This window comes from Globicephala melas, chromosome 20, assembly GCF_963455315.2.
Source record: "Globicephala melas chromosome 20, mGloMel1.2, whole genome shotgun sequence".
NCBI classification, from domain to species: domain Eukaryota; kingdom Metazoa; phylum Chordata; class Mammalia; order Artiodactyla; family Delphinidae; genus Globicephala; species Globicephala melas.
Window position 1 is genome coordinate 42005425 of NC_083333.1, and position 20949 is coordinate 42026373.

General features: G+C 37.4%; 1 protein-coding gene across 6 annotated transcripts in view; it reads right to left on the minus strand.

Moving 5' to 3' along the window:
• The window catches only part of CDK12 (cyclin dependent kinase 12), a 63787-nt gene that overhangs the window by 33527 nt on the left and 9311 nt on the right, over positions 1-20949 (minus strand). For all 6 annotated transcript variants that reach the window (XM_060290131.1, XM_060290130.1, XM_060290129.1 and 3 more), the window contains exons 3-9: positions 18043-18219; positions 16969-17108; positions 15804-15974; positions 12307-12496; positions 7056-7112; positions 6533-6634; positions 588-665 (exon numbers count right to left, since the gene is read on the minus strand). In XM_060290131.1, coding sequence (XP_060146114.1) covers positions 588-665; positions 6533-6634; positions 7056-7112; positions 12307-12496; positions 15804-15974; positions 16969-17108; positions 18043-18219 — 915 coding nt within the window. The remainder of the gene's footprint in view (positions 1-587; positions 666-6532; positions 6635-7055; positions 7113-12306; positions 12497-15803; positions 15975-16968; positions 17109-18042; positions 18220-20949) is intronic.

Below are 20949 nucleotides of genomic sequence, written 5' to 3' on the forward strand. Positions count from 1 at the left end.
AAAAAAAAAAAAAGGTCTATATTAGCCTGTCGTATTCTTCCCCTTAATCTTATTGAAAAGAAATAAAACAAAACAGAAAACAAAACTCAAGTTCCATCCCAACCCCAGACCTTCCCCAAATCCTCTATTACAGACTCCCTTTTATAATTATCTGTTTACCTGATGCATCACTTACTAAACTCTGAGTTCTCTGAGCAGGGACCTATCTTATTTATCTCTGAATCCTAAAGTTTAAGAGATAGGAATTTATCTCAGGCTCTAGGAACAGGCTCAACGAATGTTTGCTGGATAAAGTTGATCTTAATCTAACCTAAATAAGAATGCAACAGCCATCCTGAAAACAGCATGCTTTTATATGAAGAACTAATAAAAAAAATGCCAAGAAAGACCTAAGAAGTAAGTGGAATACAACTTCTTTCCATATACAACCCATGACAAAATATATGGTAAACCTGACTGAGTGAAGAGAAACTTACGTAGACATAAGGAGCATAAACTCACTTAGTAGAATGACTGAAAAGTGTTAGAAATTAGAGGATGAGATTACCTATCACCCCTGGGCACTCAGAGCACATGCACAGCTGTACCTGATCAGTTCTAGCTGAGCCAGTTCCAGATTGGCTTGAAAAATTGGCTTCTTTGTGAACAGTTCCCCAAGGATGCATCTAGAAAGAATAAAAATGAGAGGTCAGAAGAGAAATCCCTGGAGCCTATTTAAAGTGTGTCTCAATAAACTTTTATAGTATATCAGACTGTATCTGATATACTAAATAAGCCCAAAACTCAGGGTCTGAGTTTCATAAAAGAAAATATTTCTTGCAGTGAAAATAGTACAAAAGATTTAGATTTGCTGGTAGATCAAACTTTTGCCACCTATAAAGGACAGTCTATAAGCAGAAAAAAGGAGTCAAGAAGCCTTTTCTATCAATTCCACTGTAAATTTAGGAAATAACTAAACACTGAAAAACACACACTTCAATTTTACAAAGATGCTCAGCAGTTTCAGCAAAAAGAATATTAGCCTTTTTCATTCATCTGCTCTACAGAATGTGCACTATGTACATGTACAGCCCTCTTGGCACTGTATTTGTAAAGAAAAGTTTATTGTCATCAGTCAGGATCAGTTTCAATAGGACTTTCAAACACATTATGCTTAAACACTCTTACCATTTTGAAAAGGCCTTTCAAAACTATATTGACATATTTACACAGTCTCCAAGTATCTCTCCACAAATTACTTAATTACAAAAGGAAAACTGATAACTATTTAGTGTGGAAAAAAGACAACACCTTAACCAAGTAACCAAAATTAACATCATCAGTAAGAGGCAAACAGGGTTCATGTAAATACAAATGTAATACCCTAAAAAAAAACACTTATGAAATAAAAAAGAATGAAATTCTGCCATTTGCAACAACATGGATGGACCTAGAGGGTATTATGCTTAGTGCAATAAGTCAGCTAGAGAAAGACAAATACTGTATATTATCATTAATATGTAGAATCTAAAAAATAAAACAAATGAATGAATATAACAAAACAGAAATAGACTCACAGATAGAGGGAAAAAACTAGTGGTTATGGGGAGAGGGACTTGGAGAAGGTCAAGATAGGGGTAGGGGATTAAGAGCTACAAACTACTATGTATAAAACAAATAAGCTACAAGCATACATTGTACAGTACAGGGAATATAGTCAATATTTTATAGTAACTTTAAATGAAACATAATGTACAAAAATTCTGAATCCCTATGTTGTACACCTGAAACTAATATTATAAATCAACTAAACTTAAAAAAGAACACTTATGGAATATTCCAGCCAAAATCAAAACCAAAAAAAGGCTAAGGAACTGTTCCAGATTAAAGAAAGAAAACTAAATGTAGTATATGATAAAGGACTGGATCCTCTATCAGGTGAAGTATTGTTTCCAGGACATTATGAGGGTACCGACAAAATCAGAGTATGGAATGTAGGTTAAAGTACTCTATTAAATATATTGTATCAATGTTAAATTCCCTGTATTTGATAATTATACTGTGATTGTAAGAGAATATTTTTGTTTTTAGGAAACGTACACTAAATATTAAGAGGGAAAGGAGCATGATACATAGAACTACTTTCAAATAGTTCTGGAAAAACATATATGGTATACATATATAAACGCACATTTTATTCTATGTATATACTGTACGTTGTATTATATGTAAGTACATATATATAATACATATACATACCACATAATATATACATATGTGAATATAAAAGGAAATGTGGCAAGATGTTAAAAATTAGTGAATCTGGGCTTCCCTGGTGGCGCAGTGGTTAAGAGTCCGCCTGCTGATGCAGGGGACACGGGTTCGGGCCCCGGTCCGGGAAGATCCCACATGCCGCGGAGCGGCTAGGCCCGTGAGCCATGGCCGCTGAGCCTGCGCGTCCAGAGCCTGTGCTACGCAACGGGAGAGGCCACAACAGTGAGAGGCCCGCGTAACACAAACAAACAAACAAAAAATTAGTGAATCTAACACAAATGATCTCAAAATAATTAATGCTGAGTAAAAGATGCCATAGGGGCAGGGCTTCCCTGGTGGCGCAGTGGTTGAGAGTCCGCCTGTCGATGCAGGGGACACGGGTTCGTGCCCCAGTCCGGGAAGATCCCACATGCCACGGAGCGGCTAGGCCCGTGAGCCATGGCCGCTGAGCCTGCGCGTCCGGAGCCTGTGCTCCGCAACGGGAGAGGCCACAATAGTGAGAGGACCGCGTACTGCAAAAAAAAAAAAAAAAGATGCCATAGGGAAAAAAGAGCATATATAGTATGATTCTGTTTACATAAAATTCTAGAAATGGAAATCAATCTAAAGTGATAGAGAGCAGAACAGTGGTTGCCTGGGAATGGGATGGTATGGACAGTAAAGAGGGACTACAAAGGAGCACATGGAAAATTTTGGAGGTGACCTTGGTGATGGTTTCACTGGTGTATATAAATAATATGTCAAAAAAATTATACACTTTGAATATATGCAGTTTATTGTAAATCTCAATTGAAAGGTTAAAAAAAATCAGTGAATATGGATAAAGGTTATACTAAAGTTCTTTGTACTATTCTAGCATCTTTTCTGTACATTTAAAATTATTTCAAAATAAATTTAAAACATGAAAAAAATTACATGAATACTCTATACTTTTTTGTGTGCCTGAAATATTTTTTTTTTCAAAAAGTGGGGAACAAAAGAGTGAACGCATCTCTTCTAACCTGTGCTCTGAAATGAGATTAATTTACAAATATTCCCAAAACCAACGTTTTCAGTCAGCCCTCCGTATCCATAGGTTCCTATCCATAGATTCAACCAACCATGGATTGAAAATATTTAGAAAAAAAATTCCAGAAAGTTCCAAAAAGCAAAACTTAAATTTGCCACACTGGCAACTATTTACACAGCAATTACATTGTATTTACAACTATTTATGCAGCATTTACATTGTATTAGGTATTATACGTAATCAGAGATGATTGAGCGTATACTGGAGGATATGTGGGAGGGTGTGTGTAGGTTATATGCAAACACTACACCATTTAATATAACAGACTTGAGCATCCCCGCGTTTTGGATGCAGGGGGTCCCGGAACCAATCCTCCGGTGGATACAGAGGGACAACTGTATATAGTTTAACTTTGAAATTTTTCAGCTTGACAAAATTTGAGAAAGCAAACAAACCCAGCTTTTAAAGTTATTAGCACCTTTCTTTTAGTATTTGTTAACCTCAAATTCTTATTTCCAATATTCTCACAAACCTTATCCAAAGAAAGAAAAGTATAAGTAAAATTTAATTCTGTTTCTAATATTAACTGCCAAATCAAATTCCAAATACAGTGTTATCACAACATGTAAAATAAAACGCAAAAAGAACAAACCCAGATGAGTTTTCACACTCTAGGTATAATGTGTTGTACTAGTCTTTCTGGTTTCTCCCCGGATTTTCAAACTGAACTGCTCCATCAATTAATTCTGTCAAGAACATCCCACAAAAGTATCCTCTGAGAGACTACCATGGATCACCAAAGCAGTAAGTGCACATCAAAAGTCAAGCAAAATCTCAATTCAATGAGTCACTGAGCTTTAAAGAAAGTATAATTTTCTATAATTTTAATTTCCAATTGTGTTTTATTTCAGTTTCCAGTCCTTTGGTGGGGAAGACATCATTATGTAATCAACACTTTGCTACTGCACTAATGTAGCAGGTTGCACAGAAATAGTACCAACAGAGCTATGAACTTGCCCTGTGCATCTTAATGGGGCATTAACTTTAGAGCCTAGTTGTGACAATTTAAATGCTAATACTGTTAGAGCAAATAGTCCAGAACACAAACACACCCAGCTTGAGTCAGTAAAATTTAACTAAAGCTTCATTTGAATTGGGTAGGCTACTACAGAAATTATGCTCTTTCTCCATCACCCTTTTGAATTTTGAAATAAAAGCCCTATACTGCTCCTTTTAAAGAATGACATTAACAGAGGAGAGAAAATGGAAAAAAGTGATACGCTCCACTGGGAAGTATGTGTGTCAGAATCCTAAAGTACGGAGGTCAAGGTCAGTGTGCATACATAAATCATACAGTGTAAGAAAACAATTAACTAGGGGACTTCCCTGGTGGCGCAGTGGTTAAGAATCCGCCTGCCAATGCAGGGGACACGGGTTCAAGTCCTGGTCCGGGAAGATCCCACATGCCACGGAGTCACTAAGCCCATGTGCCACAACTACTAAGCCTGTGCTCTAGAGACTGCAATCCACAACTACTGAAGCCCACGTGCCTAGAGCCCGTGCTCCACGACAAAAGAAGCCACCGCAATGAGAAGCCTGCGCACAGCAACAAAGAGTAGCCCCTGCTTGCCTCAACTAGAGAAAGCCCACGTGTAGCAACGAAGACCCAACGCAGCCAAAAATAAATAAATTAAATTTATATATTAAAAAAAATGAAACAACAAACACAGCCCATTTAAATGTCTATGCCCCTAACATACAAATTGTGGCCTCTAAGTATCATTTTGTACTAAAAGGAACTAAGACTCCTTAGAGAAATGGCCAATTCCAGGTCTGTAGCAGGAAATGAACAGGATGAGCCTAGAACCAGAAAACAATGAAGGCTATCAAAGACTAATATGGTTGAGTCAAAAGGTCCCAAGAATTAACCTGCATAAACTCCCACTGACCAAAGACTGGACAGTTTGAAGAGGAATAAAGATGATAACTACAACGAATTAAAACATGTCAAATTTGTTTAAATCCATGAGTTCATAATGAAACTAAAAAACAAACCCCCCCCCCAAAAAAAAAAAAAAAAACAAACCCCAAATAACTTCTCTTTGGTCATCTTTGGAGGATAATAGTAAGCCACCTCATTATTTTGAAAACTGGTAAATAAAATGAAATAATTCAACCTTTAATTAAACCTTTTCAACTTTTTTTTTTTTTTTTTTTTTTTGGCTGTGCCATGAAGGTTGTGGAATCTTAGTTCCCCTTCCAGGGATCAAACCAAGGCCCTCAGGAGTGAAAGCATGGGGTCCTAACCACTGCACCACCAGGGAATTCCCTAATTAAACCTTTTCTGTATCATCTGTACCCAAATAGATAAACTGTCTTTATTTCAAGAAAGAATAAAATGATTAGACTATCGTATCACAAAACAACCACAAATGGATTGATGGATGTGGATCATTAATAGCTAATAACATTTCAAAAAGAGACAATTACATATTATATAAAGTGGTGTGTGTATGTGTAAATCTGCTCCCATAGGGATGAATATTTTATTAGACATTGTTTAGAACTGCTTGTATAAGAGGATAATAAAAAGTAGACTAATTTGTAATGCATTTTTAAATTGTTTTTAAGTTCTCTACAGATAATGTATCCAGTTATTGCCTGTACTATGGGCAGAGGCTCCCACTGCTACCTACCCCCAACTCTGATGTACAAGTGACTATGTAATCTGTCAGAAGTACTCAAAACCACCTGTAAAATAGTTTCAGGGTCAGTGGGTATTGGGAATCAAACCTGAATTCACCTACAATTTACAGGAAATAAAAAAAATAGAGAACAATGCTAAAAGATCACCATGAGAATGCAACCAGCAAAGTCCAGATTATGGGAAATTCTGTAGGACAAATGACCCAGTTTCTTCTAAAAAACATTATAAGAGGGGGGAAAAAATCCTAAGAGTGATGGAGGGGGAATCTATAATTAAAAGACTTGAGATAATCAATTACAATCTATGAGCCTTATTTGAATGTATTTGGATCCAAATTCAAAGTAAGCTTAAAAAAAAAAAAGAAAATTGGGGAAATGTTAAAAAAAAATATGTGTCTGATATTAAGAAATATTCAACAGATTTCTTTGAAATCTGGGTAAAAGTTGATCCCCATCCTTTTGAACTTAAATAAGAGCGGCAAAAAGCCAAAGTAGAGATAAAACAGGTTACAAATTCAACAGTATGTGAGTTACAAACAAAAGAAAAGGTGAAAAAAGCCTTACCCACAGCTCCAAACATCTATTGCTGGTGTATAACGCTCCTCTCCCAGCAGAAGTTCTGGAGGTCGGTACCACAGAGTAATGACTTTGTTTGTATAAGGGCGGCTGAAATGTAAATCATAACCATGACATAAATTTACAATGGTTACAATGGTTTCTGATGAAAAATACTTGTACAAATAAATGCAAATTAAAATAGCTGCCAACTGGAGACGGGATCATCAAAACAGCTCCATAGCAACCTAAGAGTTCAAAAGTAAACTGGACAGAAGGTGATGAAGAAATAACTTCCATTCCAATTTGGGTTGATTTATTTCAGTCTAAGGCAGATTCAAGAATTTAGATATAATTTACTGTCTAAAATCTAGGTGGTAACACATTTAGAAAATTAGGGAACTTTTTTCTAACACATTTAGAAAAAAGTTAGGAACTCAGAGAGTTATTGCAATTTGCAGAATACTAGCATATCCAAGAATGAAAAAGACTCTTTTCTATTTCCCGCATGTAATTTTGTTGAATGACTCACCTCTCCTCAGAATTATAGAGCCGAGCAAGTCCAAAATCTGCTAGTTTGATTTGCCCACTGTAAAACAAAAATTAATTATTTTCATAAGTAACAACAGCAGCCTCCAAATTACACCTAAAAAGTCAAGTGCTAATTTAGGAGTTAAAGGAATTACAAAAATGAATTTTTAACCTCTGCTTTCAGTTCTACTCTTAATGGTCACTCTGCCAGATTAAGCCTCTTTTGAGGACTCCACTATACAAAGCCTTAGAGAGTTTTTTTTGGACTACTACTGTATTTTTGGATCTGACTCCTTAACTAAATATTTCTTTTATTTCTTGGCAAACAACAGTGGCTAGAACCTGCTAGATTAAATACCTACTGTTGGGGGAAAACGGAATGGGCTGTTTTAGATTAAGAGAGATTTAAGAGGCCTAACAACTAAATCCAATTCATAATCCTTGACTGATTCTGGTTTGAATAAACTAGCTATACAAAAGGCTTTTTTTTTTTTTTTGGCAATGCCACAGGGCATTCGGGATCTTAGTTCCCCAGCCAGGGATTGAACCTGGGCCCCAGCAGTAAAAGTGCCGAGTCCTAACCACTGGATCAAACGTAATGATATCTGTAATTTACTTTAAAATACGTCAGGCAGAAAAATAAAAAGGGAGCAAATATAGCAAAATGTTAATTGTATATGTATTATTAATTATATTAGTGTCTCAAGTTTTTCTTATAATTTGACATTTTTCATAACAAAAAGTAAACTGCAACAATTCTGTGGCTATAACAGATTTTTCAAACAGAGAACATACCTTTGATCTGAACAAACAATTTTTATGATGAACAAGGCCCCTTCTACCAACAAACTGCCATCACTTCCTATACCATAAAGATACACAATTATGACTTCAGAGGGGTTCTCAAACGTTAATACGAAATAAGAATCACCTGGAAAGCTTGTTAAATGTTTTCTGGGCCCCATTCCCAGAGATGCTGATTCAGTAGGTCATGGTCCATGAATCCGCATTTCCAACAAGCCCACAGGTGATGCCAATGGTGCTAATCCGAGAACCACACTTTGAGAACCACTCCCTTAAAGGGATCACATCCACATTTCACTCTGCTAAATATTCTGTCTTTGACAGTGATGTCAAGCAATATTTTAATAAAATGCAACACAAAATGTTGGGAAACTATTTAAAAACCATCATTAACTATTTTGGATTAATCATATTTATCTAAATTCTTGTGTAGTCTATTTATTCACATTTACAGTTTGCCTTACATCTTGCGGAATGAAAAGCCAATTCACCTTTTTTAAAGGACTGGGGAGATCTCAGGTGCCTGATAGCTCAGATCAAGCAGAAAAGTGAGATAGAAGAGAAAAAAAAAGGGCTCTTCTAGGAGGTGCTCTTCAAAGTCTGAGCAATGGGACAAAATAGTAAAACAAAAAAGCTACTAGCAACGAAATTTTACATTAAATCAACTCTTACCATTCCTCGTAAAGATTACGGGCACCTTACCCACCTGTCCCAGACATCATCACATTTTAAGTTCGATTTATAAGCAAATTCTAAGAGAAGCAAAAAGGAAAGAAATAGCTGACTTGAGCCCTATATTGAGACAAAAAGCGTTCCTCAAATTTCTTGGTATCCTTACTTTGATCCCAAGACTCAAAGTAAGTCCTACTATGGTAGGACTGAAAGTTGAAATGGCAATAGATATACAGTTATGGAAAATGAGGCTAGACCTAAACATCACCAGCACCTAGCATATTTCCTAATCCATCCCCTCCCTCCCCCCTCTCACTCTCAGTAAATAACCTTCTTCATTGGAGACAGAAGCCATCAGGTGGGACCTATTTAACATACTTTTACCTATAAACTTATTTACACCTCTAACCTTGCTTTCTCCTTTCCCTTCAATTACAGAAAAGTGCGTCAATCTCTTTTCTTATTCAAGGATAATCAGTATTACCACCTCTGGCCTTGACCCCCATCTCCTTTAGAAACTCATTTCTTTAAATTACTTTGGTTCTTTCTTGAATCTTCAACTTCCCCCTCTCTACTGATTTTCTTTTTGCTTAGCATTTAAATAAGCTCAAACCTCTGCTTCTTTAATAAAAAAATTAATAAAAACAAAAAACTGAAGTCACACCTACAATCACCTTCCCATTAATTGTGCTACCCACCCACTTACCCCACACTTTCACCACTGACCTTTTAATTTTCAGATTCTCTCTTTGGGCCTTAAAATCTACCTGCATCACCTGACATCTATGACCACTCATTTCTTAAACCTGCCTATTTTGCATTCATATTTCCTTATTTTCTTCCTCTGTGTCTAATCAGCCCCTGGGGTTCCATCTTCTCACATCTTTTCTATGCTTGATAACTCCTAAATCTACAATGCTAGTTTGAAACTCCCATGTGACCATATGCCTATTTGATATCACTACCCTGGATATATAACAGACATATCCAAAAGGGGTTTACTCTTCCCCCGACGCATCCTGCTGTTCCTTCTGTATTCCCTATATTGACCACTGTGCCACCCATCTAGATAGTTTCTCAGGTCAGAAATCTTTGAGTTAAAGTACTTTGATTCATTCGCCACCATTCACTCACTCATCAAAGTCTACTGATCTACCAAGTCTATCCTGCCCATCCTCTTCTAGCAATGCCTTGGTTAGTTCAAGCACTGACCATTTCTTACATTGTTCTTAATAAGTCTCTCTGCCTCCAGTCCACATGCTATATGGTGACCATTTAGTGATGTTTCTAAAACAGAAGACTAATTATGTCTCTCCTATATCTAAAATAATTTGGTGTCATTTATACTTGTGTAATTAAGATAAAATAAACATCATGGAGCCCAACGCTGCTCTCCTCCCTCTCCCGTCAATGCTTTCTCTTCTTTGTCCACCTGAGGACTCCTCTCTAGGCCATCTCACCAAGAAGTCTCTGTGCAGACAGAACTAAATGGGCAAGAGCAGAAGCTGGCTGGATCAGACTACACCATGAGACTCTTGCATCCTGCTTAGCAACCTGAGAAGGAAATTCACTTTAGTCTAAAACCTTATCAACTTCCTGAATATGGGAAGTCAGGGACAGAAAGGGGCCTGACCCACCAGAAAGGACACCAAGCAGGACTGCAGTTATTCCCTGGCCTGAAATATCCCCCAATAGAGGAGCAAAAGGAACAGAAAAAAGTATATTAATACTATAGTCCAGAAAGCTGCAAGATGATAGCCATCATCAAATTTCTGAAGCACTATTACTGTGGATACAGATTAACCAAGCCCAGCTTTAATGAGAATTGTGGTGGATCACAGGGATAGTGACAGAAAGGAATGACATATACATATATATATATATATATATATTTTTTTTTTTTTTTCCCCAAAGACTTTTTTGTTGTTGTTGTGGACCATTTTTAAAGTCTTTATTGAACTTGTTACCATATTGCTTCTGTTTTATGTTTTGTTTTTTTTGGCCGTGAGGCATGTGGGATCTTAGCTCCCTGACCAAGGATGGAACCCGCAACCCTTGCATTGGAAGGCAAAGTCTTAACCACTGGACCACCAGGGAAGTCTCCAGAAAAGAATGACATTTTTAATATCGTGTTTTGTCTCAAAAAGGTATTTAAGGGCTTCCCTGGCGGCGCAGTGGTTGAGAGTCCGCCTGCCAATGCAGAGGACACGGGTTCATGCCCCGGTCTGCGAAGATCCCACATGCCGCGGAGCGGCTGGGCCCATGAGCCATGGCCGCTGAGCCTGCGCGTCTGGAGCCTGTGCTCCACAACGGGAGAGGCCACAACAGTGAGGGGCCCGCGTACTGCAAAAATAAAAAAATTAAAAAAAAAAAAAAAAAAAAAGGTATTTAACTACAAATAACAATTTTACAGTAATTTGTACAATTAATAATGCATTAATTGTCTAATTTAAAAACAAAAAATTAACCAGCACCCTTCAATGGCTGTTACCTGTAAATAAAATTTAAGCTCCTTAGCAAGATGTACAAGATCTTTAAATTGGCTCCTTGCAACTGTCCAGCTTCATCTCTTGCCATTATGTGCTTCACTCTTCTTGCCCTAGCAATACTGACTCCTTTACAGTTTTCCAAACATAATGTGTTATGTTATCTTCACATTTATGTGCTTCTGTACATGCACTCTTCTTTTGCCTAGAAATGTGAACCTCTGTTGTCAGTCTTTCTGATAAATTCCTGTTCATTCCTCAAGACTGCATCTTCCCAGATGCTCCCAAATTCAAGGGGGGAAAAAAAAAGCTTAATAAATGTTTATTGAATTGAGCAACTTATTTGTTTAGCTTCCCTACTAAACTCTGAAATCTTCAGGGACCAACCATCCCATGTGGGACTTTTAGTGCTAAAACCAGGACAGTCTCGGGCAACACTGGAGAGTTGGTCACCCTACTCCACAAAGACAGGAAATATGTCATAACCATTCCATATTCCCATCTAGATAATGTTTGTTAAATAGAACTGATCCGAAATATTTAAAACAAAGGGTGCATCAGACAAAGATGGCCATAAACAGCCCACTACCTACAGAACAAAACACTGGCCTTATTTCAATGGTACCAGACTTGCTTTTTATTCCTCAGTATGTAGGGCTATCACCAAAGACTACGGTAACGCAACTGATATCACCAACGCAATTTAGGCAAATAGCCAGAGAGGAAGAAAGCAGATGATAAAAACTTCTGAAGAATTAACACTGTTCTTTACCAAATTCCTGTCTGTCTATACTATTAAAACCCAGGAGTAAGTGCTGGGCAGCAAGGTCAGTCACCAACTACATCTGTGTTTACTCTGAAATTCGATAACTGAGAAAGTCTCAAGAGCACTTAAAAGAGCAGGTATGTCTCTCCCCACTAAACAAAGGAGAATGTCATTAAGAACTCAATGTGTGTTTGAATTTGCCTAAGACCACAAAAGTATTATTTACTAACTATGGCAAAAGCTCTTTGAATATTCCTATAGGATGTAAGTAATTCTCTAAAATGTCTGCATTTAAAAAAACCTTTACAATCCTACCTCTTTTAGTCCTTATCAACACTGAGTCTGGAGACTCTGCTGATCAGAGTACCCCTATCACAAGTTGTTCCTAAGGTACAGACATCAGATGTACGTAAATGCAAAAAAGTGCATTACTGGGTTTACCTATAACCCCAATTAACTAGCTGAAACTAAGGGTGTCAGAAGAGATGAAGAAAATGCTTAACCTCATATGGTTACTGTGTTACCTGTTGTTCAGCAAAATGTTAGAACACTTAATATCCCGATGCAGGAAATTCTTTTTGTGACAGTAATCCAGTCCTTCCATTAGCTGTTTCATAAATGACTTGATATGATCCTCAGAAAAGTGCACCAAACCAGATTCCAACAGTCCCATTAAGTCATGGTCCATATACTCAAATACAAGGTAAAAGGCTCCTACATAGGACGAAGGAAAAAATTAAAAACAAGAGAAAAAAAAAAGGATGCCAAAATGACAATGCGTCAAATTTTAACATAATTTTGGAGTTGACCATAAGCTTTCTGGAAAAACCACTTAATTTTACACATGAAGAAACTAAAACTCAAGCAGTTGAATAACTTGCCCATTCTAACAATAAATAACAGAACTATTTTTTGAATTAATCTTCTGACTCATAGTCCAGTGCTCTTTGGACTACTTACTTCTCTAAAGGGACAACTGCCCCAATTAGATTGTATAACTAGTCTTTTATGATCTAAATCAGTTGGCAAATTACAGACTCCTTGGGCCAAATCCGGCCTGTCTATTGCTGTAAATAAAGTTTTATTTGTAATATACAAACATGTCCATTTGTTACACATTGTCTAAGACTATTTTGTAGAAATCTTTACCCTAGTTAACAGCACTCACGTAATAACGCCAGGGGTACATTTAGTACGAATTATTAATGAAATTTATAGTATTTAAGAATTGAAAGAAAAATGAATCATCTAATTCAACTCCCTAAATTTAAAAGTAGATAAAAGGCTAAGAGAATTATGAAAGATTTGAAATCCACATTGTCTTTCCACTTTCAACAGGTGCATGATAGAAGCAAACACTGTAACATACGAAATACTAGACCTAGTTAGACAATGATCCATCCAGTCTAAAATTCTTCTCTCAGTAGCATAAAGGCAAGGATTCTTCGTCTACGTGATAGGCTTCAAGGACTCTTTGAACTCTCTAAATAGCATACAACATTTTAAACACATGTGTATGCAACATTTTAAATGTATATTTTTGAAGAGTGAATCCATAAGATATTTTAAAAGGTTCATGACTCCCAAAAAGTTAAGAACCACTGCATTAAAGGAATATCTTAGCTTTAGCTAAGCCCTCGTATGAATTAAGAAAACACTAAAACTGCAGAAGAGAGTGGATAAAGGACACAAACGGACAACTCAAAAAAAGAGGAAATAAGTAAAATTGATAGACATGGAAAAAAACTCAGAATATAAAGAATGCAATCCAAAATAATGATATCATTCATACTTCACCTATCAGGTAAGATGACAATTTTTTAAAAAGATAAACTCAATGTTAGGGAGGATAAAGTGGGATGGGACTCACTGGTGGGACATAAATTATTACTATCTTTCTTAAAAGCAATCTAACATTAAATATGAAAATTCCTTTGACCAAATAATTCTACTTCTAGGAAACTATATTAAGAAATAAATCAAAATACAAATATTTATGCACAAAGATGCTCAATGCAGTGCTATTATATTTTTTTAAACTGACAACTAATTGTTCAACAAGGACTGGTGAAATAAATTTGGATTCATCTATATGCACAGTCATTAAAACATGTTAATGATACAAGAAATTGCTTATGACAAGTTATAAAACACTAAATACACTTTGCTCTTGGTTATGTTAAAATAAATACAATATATATAAAATATAAAGTACTAGAAAAAAAATGCCAACATGCTAATACTACAGTGATCTTCTATGGATGCTCATATACTGGGAGTGGGAGAGAAATGATTGCCATTTTCCTTTTCTTACTCGCCTATGTTTTCAATTTTTCCACAAGGGGCATGCATCACATCCATTCACTCATTTAATATTTTATGATTAAAGAAATTTTTTTTAAGTTTTTGGCTGTGCCACACAGCATGTGGGATCTTAGTTCCCTGACCAGGGATCGAACCATGAACCCTGCAGTGGAAGCACAGAGTCTTAACCACCCATTATTTTACGATTTTTTAAAAAAGAATTTAAACAGTACGAGGTAAATTATTTAAACAGTACAGAAGGGCATGGATGAAAAGCAAGCACCTCTCCAGAAGCAACCGATTAACACTTTCTTACGCATCCTCACAGAAACTAGCTATACACTGTATTTTTTTTTTTTTTTTTGGCGGTACGTCGGCCTCTCACTGTTGAGGCCTCTCCCGTTGCGGAGCATAGGCTCCAGACGCGCAGGCTCAGCGGCCATGGCTCACAGGCCTAGCCACTCCGTGGCATGTGGGATCTTCCCGGACCGGGGCACGAACCCGTGTCCCCTGCATCGGCAGGCGGACTCTCAACCACTGCGCCACCAGGGAAGCCCCTACACTGTATTATTTTTATAATCAGAAAAGGTTAAAAAAACACACCCAGAAATATACCTAGTATACTTAATTCTATTCCAATCTAACTTTCATAAATTTATCTAAGCAGGATTTCCTCTTTTCTTTAAAACTACTTCTACTAAACTCAAGAGGTATTACCCCCCTAGAGCTAATATATTTGAGGCTCTGTAAAGAAGTCCAACTTAACTTTATCCATTACCCTCCTAATTTTATGTATTTCAATCATATTCTCTGTTAACATCTCAGGCTATATTCACAGATGCCACCTCTTCACAGCTGCCCCTCTCTAAACCTTCAGATTTACTTTAATAAAAGTAGGCTGGATGTCATATATAGACTACTTCAAACATAAGTATGAAAACAATAAACAAATGTATCCCCATAGACAAAAGTTACAAATCCAGGAAAACAAACCACTATGTGACCTGAAAACTGTTTTAGAAATACCTGCTTTGGATTCGAAACTGTATAAGTACAAAACTACATTAAAAAAAAGGATGTGGACTTCCCTGGTGGCGCAGTGGTTGAGAGTCCACCTGCTGATGCAGGGGACACGGGTTTGTGCCCCGGTCCCGGAAGATCCCACATGCCGCGGAGCGGCTGGGCCCGTGAGCCATGGCCACTGAGCCTGAGCGTCCGGAGCTTATGCTCCGCAATGGAAGAGGCCACAACAGTGAGAGGCCCACGAACCGCAAAAAAAAAAAAAAAAAAAAAAGGATGCATATAAATGAAGGATGTAAAAATGAGAGTAACTGTCAAATCTGGGTTTTAATTTCCATTATTGTTATTACAATTTGTAAAAAACAGAAACAAAAAAAACCGACTTCAAAACGTTGGTTGGAGGAGAATCTTATATTGTTCGTGTGCTGGCCTTATTAGGTGTTAACAGCAGACTCTAATTTTAATGATTAACAATGATTTCTAAAAGTATGAGTACAATAATGACGAATGGACATTTTATAAAATAAGCACTGTTCAGCACAAGAACAATCTGTTAACATCTTAATTCTGATGTGGATTAAAGAAAGAAGCTGGACTTCAGTACAACTTGTTAAAAAATGCAAACAGGCAAACAAGCTAAGAAAGGGAAATAAAATATACCAATCTCCCATGCAGAAACATGATTCTTTGCTAGTACCTTTGTCCTTCTTGAAATCCAGCGCGTCTTGTTTATCTGTGACAATTTCCTTCATGTTAACAACACTTCGGTGGATTAGCTGACGAAGGATTTTGATCTCACGAATGGCTGTGATTGGGAAGCCCTCTTTCTCATTGTCCAGTCTCACCTTCTTCAGGGCCACTAGCTCTCCTGTTACAACAAATTCAAACTGTTATATTACAATTAGCATTTTTTGGCCACCATCATGAATCAACCAATATATGCTCTTGCTCTGAAACAGACTTAATGCCTACTTTTTTTTTTTTTTTTTTTTGCGGTACGCGGGCCTCTCATTGTTGTGGCCTATCCCGTTGCGGAGCACAAGCTCCAGACGCACAGGCTCAGCGGCCACGGCTCACGGGCCTAGCCACGCCGCGGCACGTGGGATCTTCCCAGACCGGGGCACAAACCCATGTCCCTTGTATCGGCAGGTGGACTCTCAACCACTGCGCCACCAGGGAAGCCCCTTAATGCCTACTTTAATGCTACATGGCAGATACTTTTATACTGTTAAAAAAAAAAAAATCCCCATGTTCCCTTTCTTATCTTTGTCTTTTTAAAGATTTAAAAAAAAATTTTTTTTTTCTTTGCGGCACACGGGCCTCTCACTGTTGTGGCCTCTCCCATTGCGGAGCACAGGCTCCGGATGCACAGGCTCAGTGGCCATGGCTCACGGGCCTAGCTGCTCCGCAGCATGTGGGATCTTCCCGGACCGGGGCACGAACCCGTGTCCCCTGCATTGACAGGCGGACTCTCAACCACTGCGCCACCAGGGAAGCCCTTAAAATTTTAATTCAATATTCTGTTAAGCCTAAAAATTCTGTATTATTAAAATATATCAATAATCCAGCTACTTCATTTTATCTTCAAGGACTAGCCCCTTACCAAAGAGCAACTGATAAAGTTTATTTTTACCTTCTCTTAAATTCCCAGCAAGTTTATTATAAAACATTTACAACGGACAGAAGGAGGAAGGTTTTTAGACAGTAATAATTATACTATTCTTTTGGAAAATTTTAGTCTATTTCATAACTTTTGGAGATCAAATAAGAACTCAAAGTTTACTTTTGCTAAATCCACCTAAGACATCAGTACTGCTAAATTTTTAACCTTCTGACATCTAAAATTTTGTGGCAATATTTACCTGTGTCTTTGTCCTTGGCTTTATATACTTGGCCATAGGTTCCCTCTCCAATAATCCCAATAATGTCAAACTTGTCCACACAGCGTTTCCCCCAGTCACTTTCTGTTTGTCTTCTTTCTCCATAACGAGGACAACAAATTCTAAAAAAGGCAAAACAAAAATAAAAACGAACAAAAAAGTTATTTAAAAAAATTAAGTGCATTCCTTTCTTTTTCTTTTTTATTTATTTTTTTGGCTGCATCACACGGCTTGAGGGATCCCGATCAGGGATCAAAACCGTGCCCCCTGCAGTAGAAGCATGGAGTCCTAACCACGCCAAGGAATTACCTAAGTGTATTCAAAGAACAAAACAGAATTCTTTTATGATGATTTCTCTGGCTCCTGAGTCTTTTATCAGTTTCTTTATTAAAAAAGCAGGACTCAAATGATATGAAATAAATAGTTTAAACAGTCTCTCACAGTGGCTAATCTCTCACAGATTTTTTTTTTTTGCTTCAGGAAGACATAAGATCAAATAACAATAGATTTGCTACTTTATTGAGTACTGGCCTCCTCAGCCATAGAATGGGAAAATAATCCCTACATCATAGGGTTACTATGAAAGTAAAATACAAAACTTTGGCAATAATATGTGCTCAATAAATGGCAACTATTTTTACTACCAAGAGAAGAATGCTAACAATCTGAAGATCAAACTCAGATTCTACTACATTTATGGCATGGCAATTTATGTAGTTCGGGGAAAAAAAATCCCCCATCTGTTAATTCTTCATTAATGTGTACATGGTTGACACCCTCTGAATTAAAGGATTTTTTTCTTCTTCAATACGCTAAGTATTATGAATTCAAAAGATACACTGGGATCAATGTTCATGGTATACTTGGATTTGGGAAATTACTGTTTTTCTAAAAAACACAACATGGTATCTATGAGTGTAGATGAAAGGATTTTATCCATTAAAATAAAATAAGATCTACATTACGCCCAATCCTCTATAAGCCTACTGGTGTAGGTTGTGGTCCAAAGGTAAGGAAGAAAGCTGTAATTAAGGAAGGGTCCCTCCAAAAACTCACTTTGGTCTCTTTTTGTATGGTTGCTGAGGTGGTGTGATTGCCTTTGGTTCTGGAGAGTCTGGGGGAGATGGATCCCCACCAGGGAGCTCTGGAGGGAGAGGGAGGTCTGTGAGTAGGTGACGTGGCCTTTGTTCCTTCTCCTTCTTTACAGGTTTTGAAGGTAGAGTTTCTTTCGGACTAAACAACAGAGAGGAAAAAATGAAAAAGATCACAATTACTTAAAGGATGTGCAAATAAACCTTTTCAAAGATTATAATGTCTGGCTGTTAAAAGATTACAAAGATTTTACTTTTAAGGGGAAAAAACCCCAGTAATATAACGTAATGAAATGGAGTTTATCACAGTTAAAGAGACTTGGATTTTGCAAAAAGAAATCTATAGTATATTAAAAAAACTAATAAAAAATTTGGCATATTATTTGTAGCAACTTTTTTTTTTTTTTTTTTTGCGGTACGCGGGCCTCTCACTGCTGTGGCCTCCCCCATTGCGGAGCACAGGCTCCGTACGCGCAGGCCCAGCGGCCATGGCTCACGGGCCCAGCCGCTCCGTGGCATGCGGGATCCCCCCGGACCGGGGCATGAACCCGCGTCCCCTGCATCGGCAGGCGGACCCTCAACCACTGCGCCACCAGGGAAGCCCCTGTAGCAACTTTAATAAACTTCTTTAATGTCCTTCCTAAGATTCTATGTGGATTTTTATTGAGATGAAATAAAATGCAGGAAGTTATAATCTTAAATTTGCAAAGCACCAATGCAACTCATGAAGTCACCAAACCTGCTCCATATTTTAACCAGCAAAGATTTAAATGACTGAAAGCCCAGCAATGTAATATTGGGTTGGCCAAAAAGTTTGTTCGAGTTTTTCCATGTTCCAGAAAAGCCTGAACGAACTTTTTGGCCAAGCCAATACTATTATGTTACTAAAGATGTGGCGAGAAACTTGGAAAAAGCAAATAGTATTTTACAGTGTTTTGTAAGAAATACAGCTAAGCTGAAAATCAAAATAAGTGAAAAATATACTTATTTATTCTACTGGCTGGGAAGCAAAAGGCAACCATATCCGACCATCCAAAATGGATAAATAACCTTCAAACTAAAAATCTAAGGAGAAGAGTCCAAGAGACTATTTCAGAATCATTAAAACACTGATAGCAGAAGGTCTCTCATGATAATCAACAAATTTTAATAGTCAGTGGGGGAAACAGAAGGGATGGCTTTCCTGGAATAGACTAGAAAATTCAGTTTTCAGATCGAATTTTTAACCACCTCTATTTATGAGTAAAGGAAGGATTTTGTGCCATGCATGTCCTCAGAAAAGATAGTGCAGCATACTAATTCATGCCTACAAATAAAACCATGCTAGATAGTCTTTTGTATTCCATCACAGTATCAGAAGATTAAAAAGAATCTGAGAATCCTAACCACAGTACAAACCTCCTCTACGTTTTCAACAAGTGGTTATTTAAAAAAGAATTCTTTCATGAATACTTCCACAGAACCATAAAGAACAGATCTACCCCTTGCAATGTATGTTTGTTTGTTTGTTTGTTTTGGCTGCGTTGTCTTTGTTGCTGGGCGCGGGCTTTTCTCTAGTTGCGGAGAGCGGGGTCTACTGTTCGTTGCGGTGCACGGGCTTCTCATTGGGTGGCTACTCTCATTGCAGAGCACGGGCTCGAGGCGCGTGGGCTTCAGTAGTTGTGGCACTCGGGCTCAGTAGTTGTGGCTCATGGGCTCTAGAGCACAGGCTCAGTAGTTGTGGCTCACGGGCTTAGTTGCTCTGCAGCATGTGGGATCTTCCTGGGACAGGGCTCAAACCCGTGTCCCCTGCATTGGCAGGTGGATTCTTAACCACTGCGCCAGCAAGGAAGCCCCACAATGTATCTTTTTAAAGCATACTGCTGCCCTCTGTGTGTGAAACACAATCTCAAAAGCTACTACTTCCTACCAATTTTCATCATTTTAATCTCTTATAAATCAGACAGAACAATAGAATCTAGTTTGTACCATATCAACCAGAACTGGGGTAGTCAATGGAGAGCAAAACAATCACCTGAAACTTTCTGTTTAATTACTGATAGAGATGAACACACAACATTATTATAATTTGCACTAAGATTTTTCTACCCTGGGAACAAAGCCTGTTACCAGAAAACTCTTGAGTCAGGATGCCATATAGATTTTTTAAATTTCCCCAATTTTTAAGACATTTGGGAAAGAAAATTCCTAATTTTTCAACTAATGTCAAAATATTTTTTATAAATTTCAATTCCTCATGACTCAGAAATAGATTCCATCTTGGTTCTGTGTCACTAGAATCAAATTATCTGAATTCTTTCACCATCATTTACGTTCAGTCTATATTTTATATTTACACTTGTTTTATCCAAAATTTACTTTATGGGTTCAAATATTGTTTGCTACTGTGAAAATGTACATTACTTCTGAAAAATTATATTTTTAGTATGTTTATGTCAAGAAAGAATGAGTGTTTGATGGGATATGTACTACCAGTTCAGGGCACAAGTTAATAGAGATCAAATTCTGTTTCAATAAATTCCAAATGTACCAAAAACCTTGGAATAATGATGACCTATAAAATTGCAGTGCTTAACAACATTATGCTCTTTAGCCTTTAGTGTAGGGCACTCACTAAAATAAAGCTCTATATAGTTCTGAGGGCATACAGTAGATGCAGAGAGCCTAACATATTGGAGCAGATACTGAACATCTAAGTCATTACTTGAAGATTCAGTACCAGGAAGTGCTGATCTACCCTACCAATATCAGTATTTCCTGGTTCTCCATTTATACCTGCAGATGGGTTCACATGTAGTGACAAGGTTGCATAATGCTTGTATATAATTAAAAAAAAAAAAAAAGTTGCCAAGCTCCAAGATGCTGAAATTTT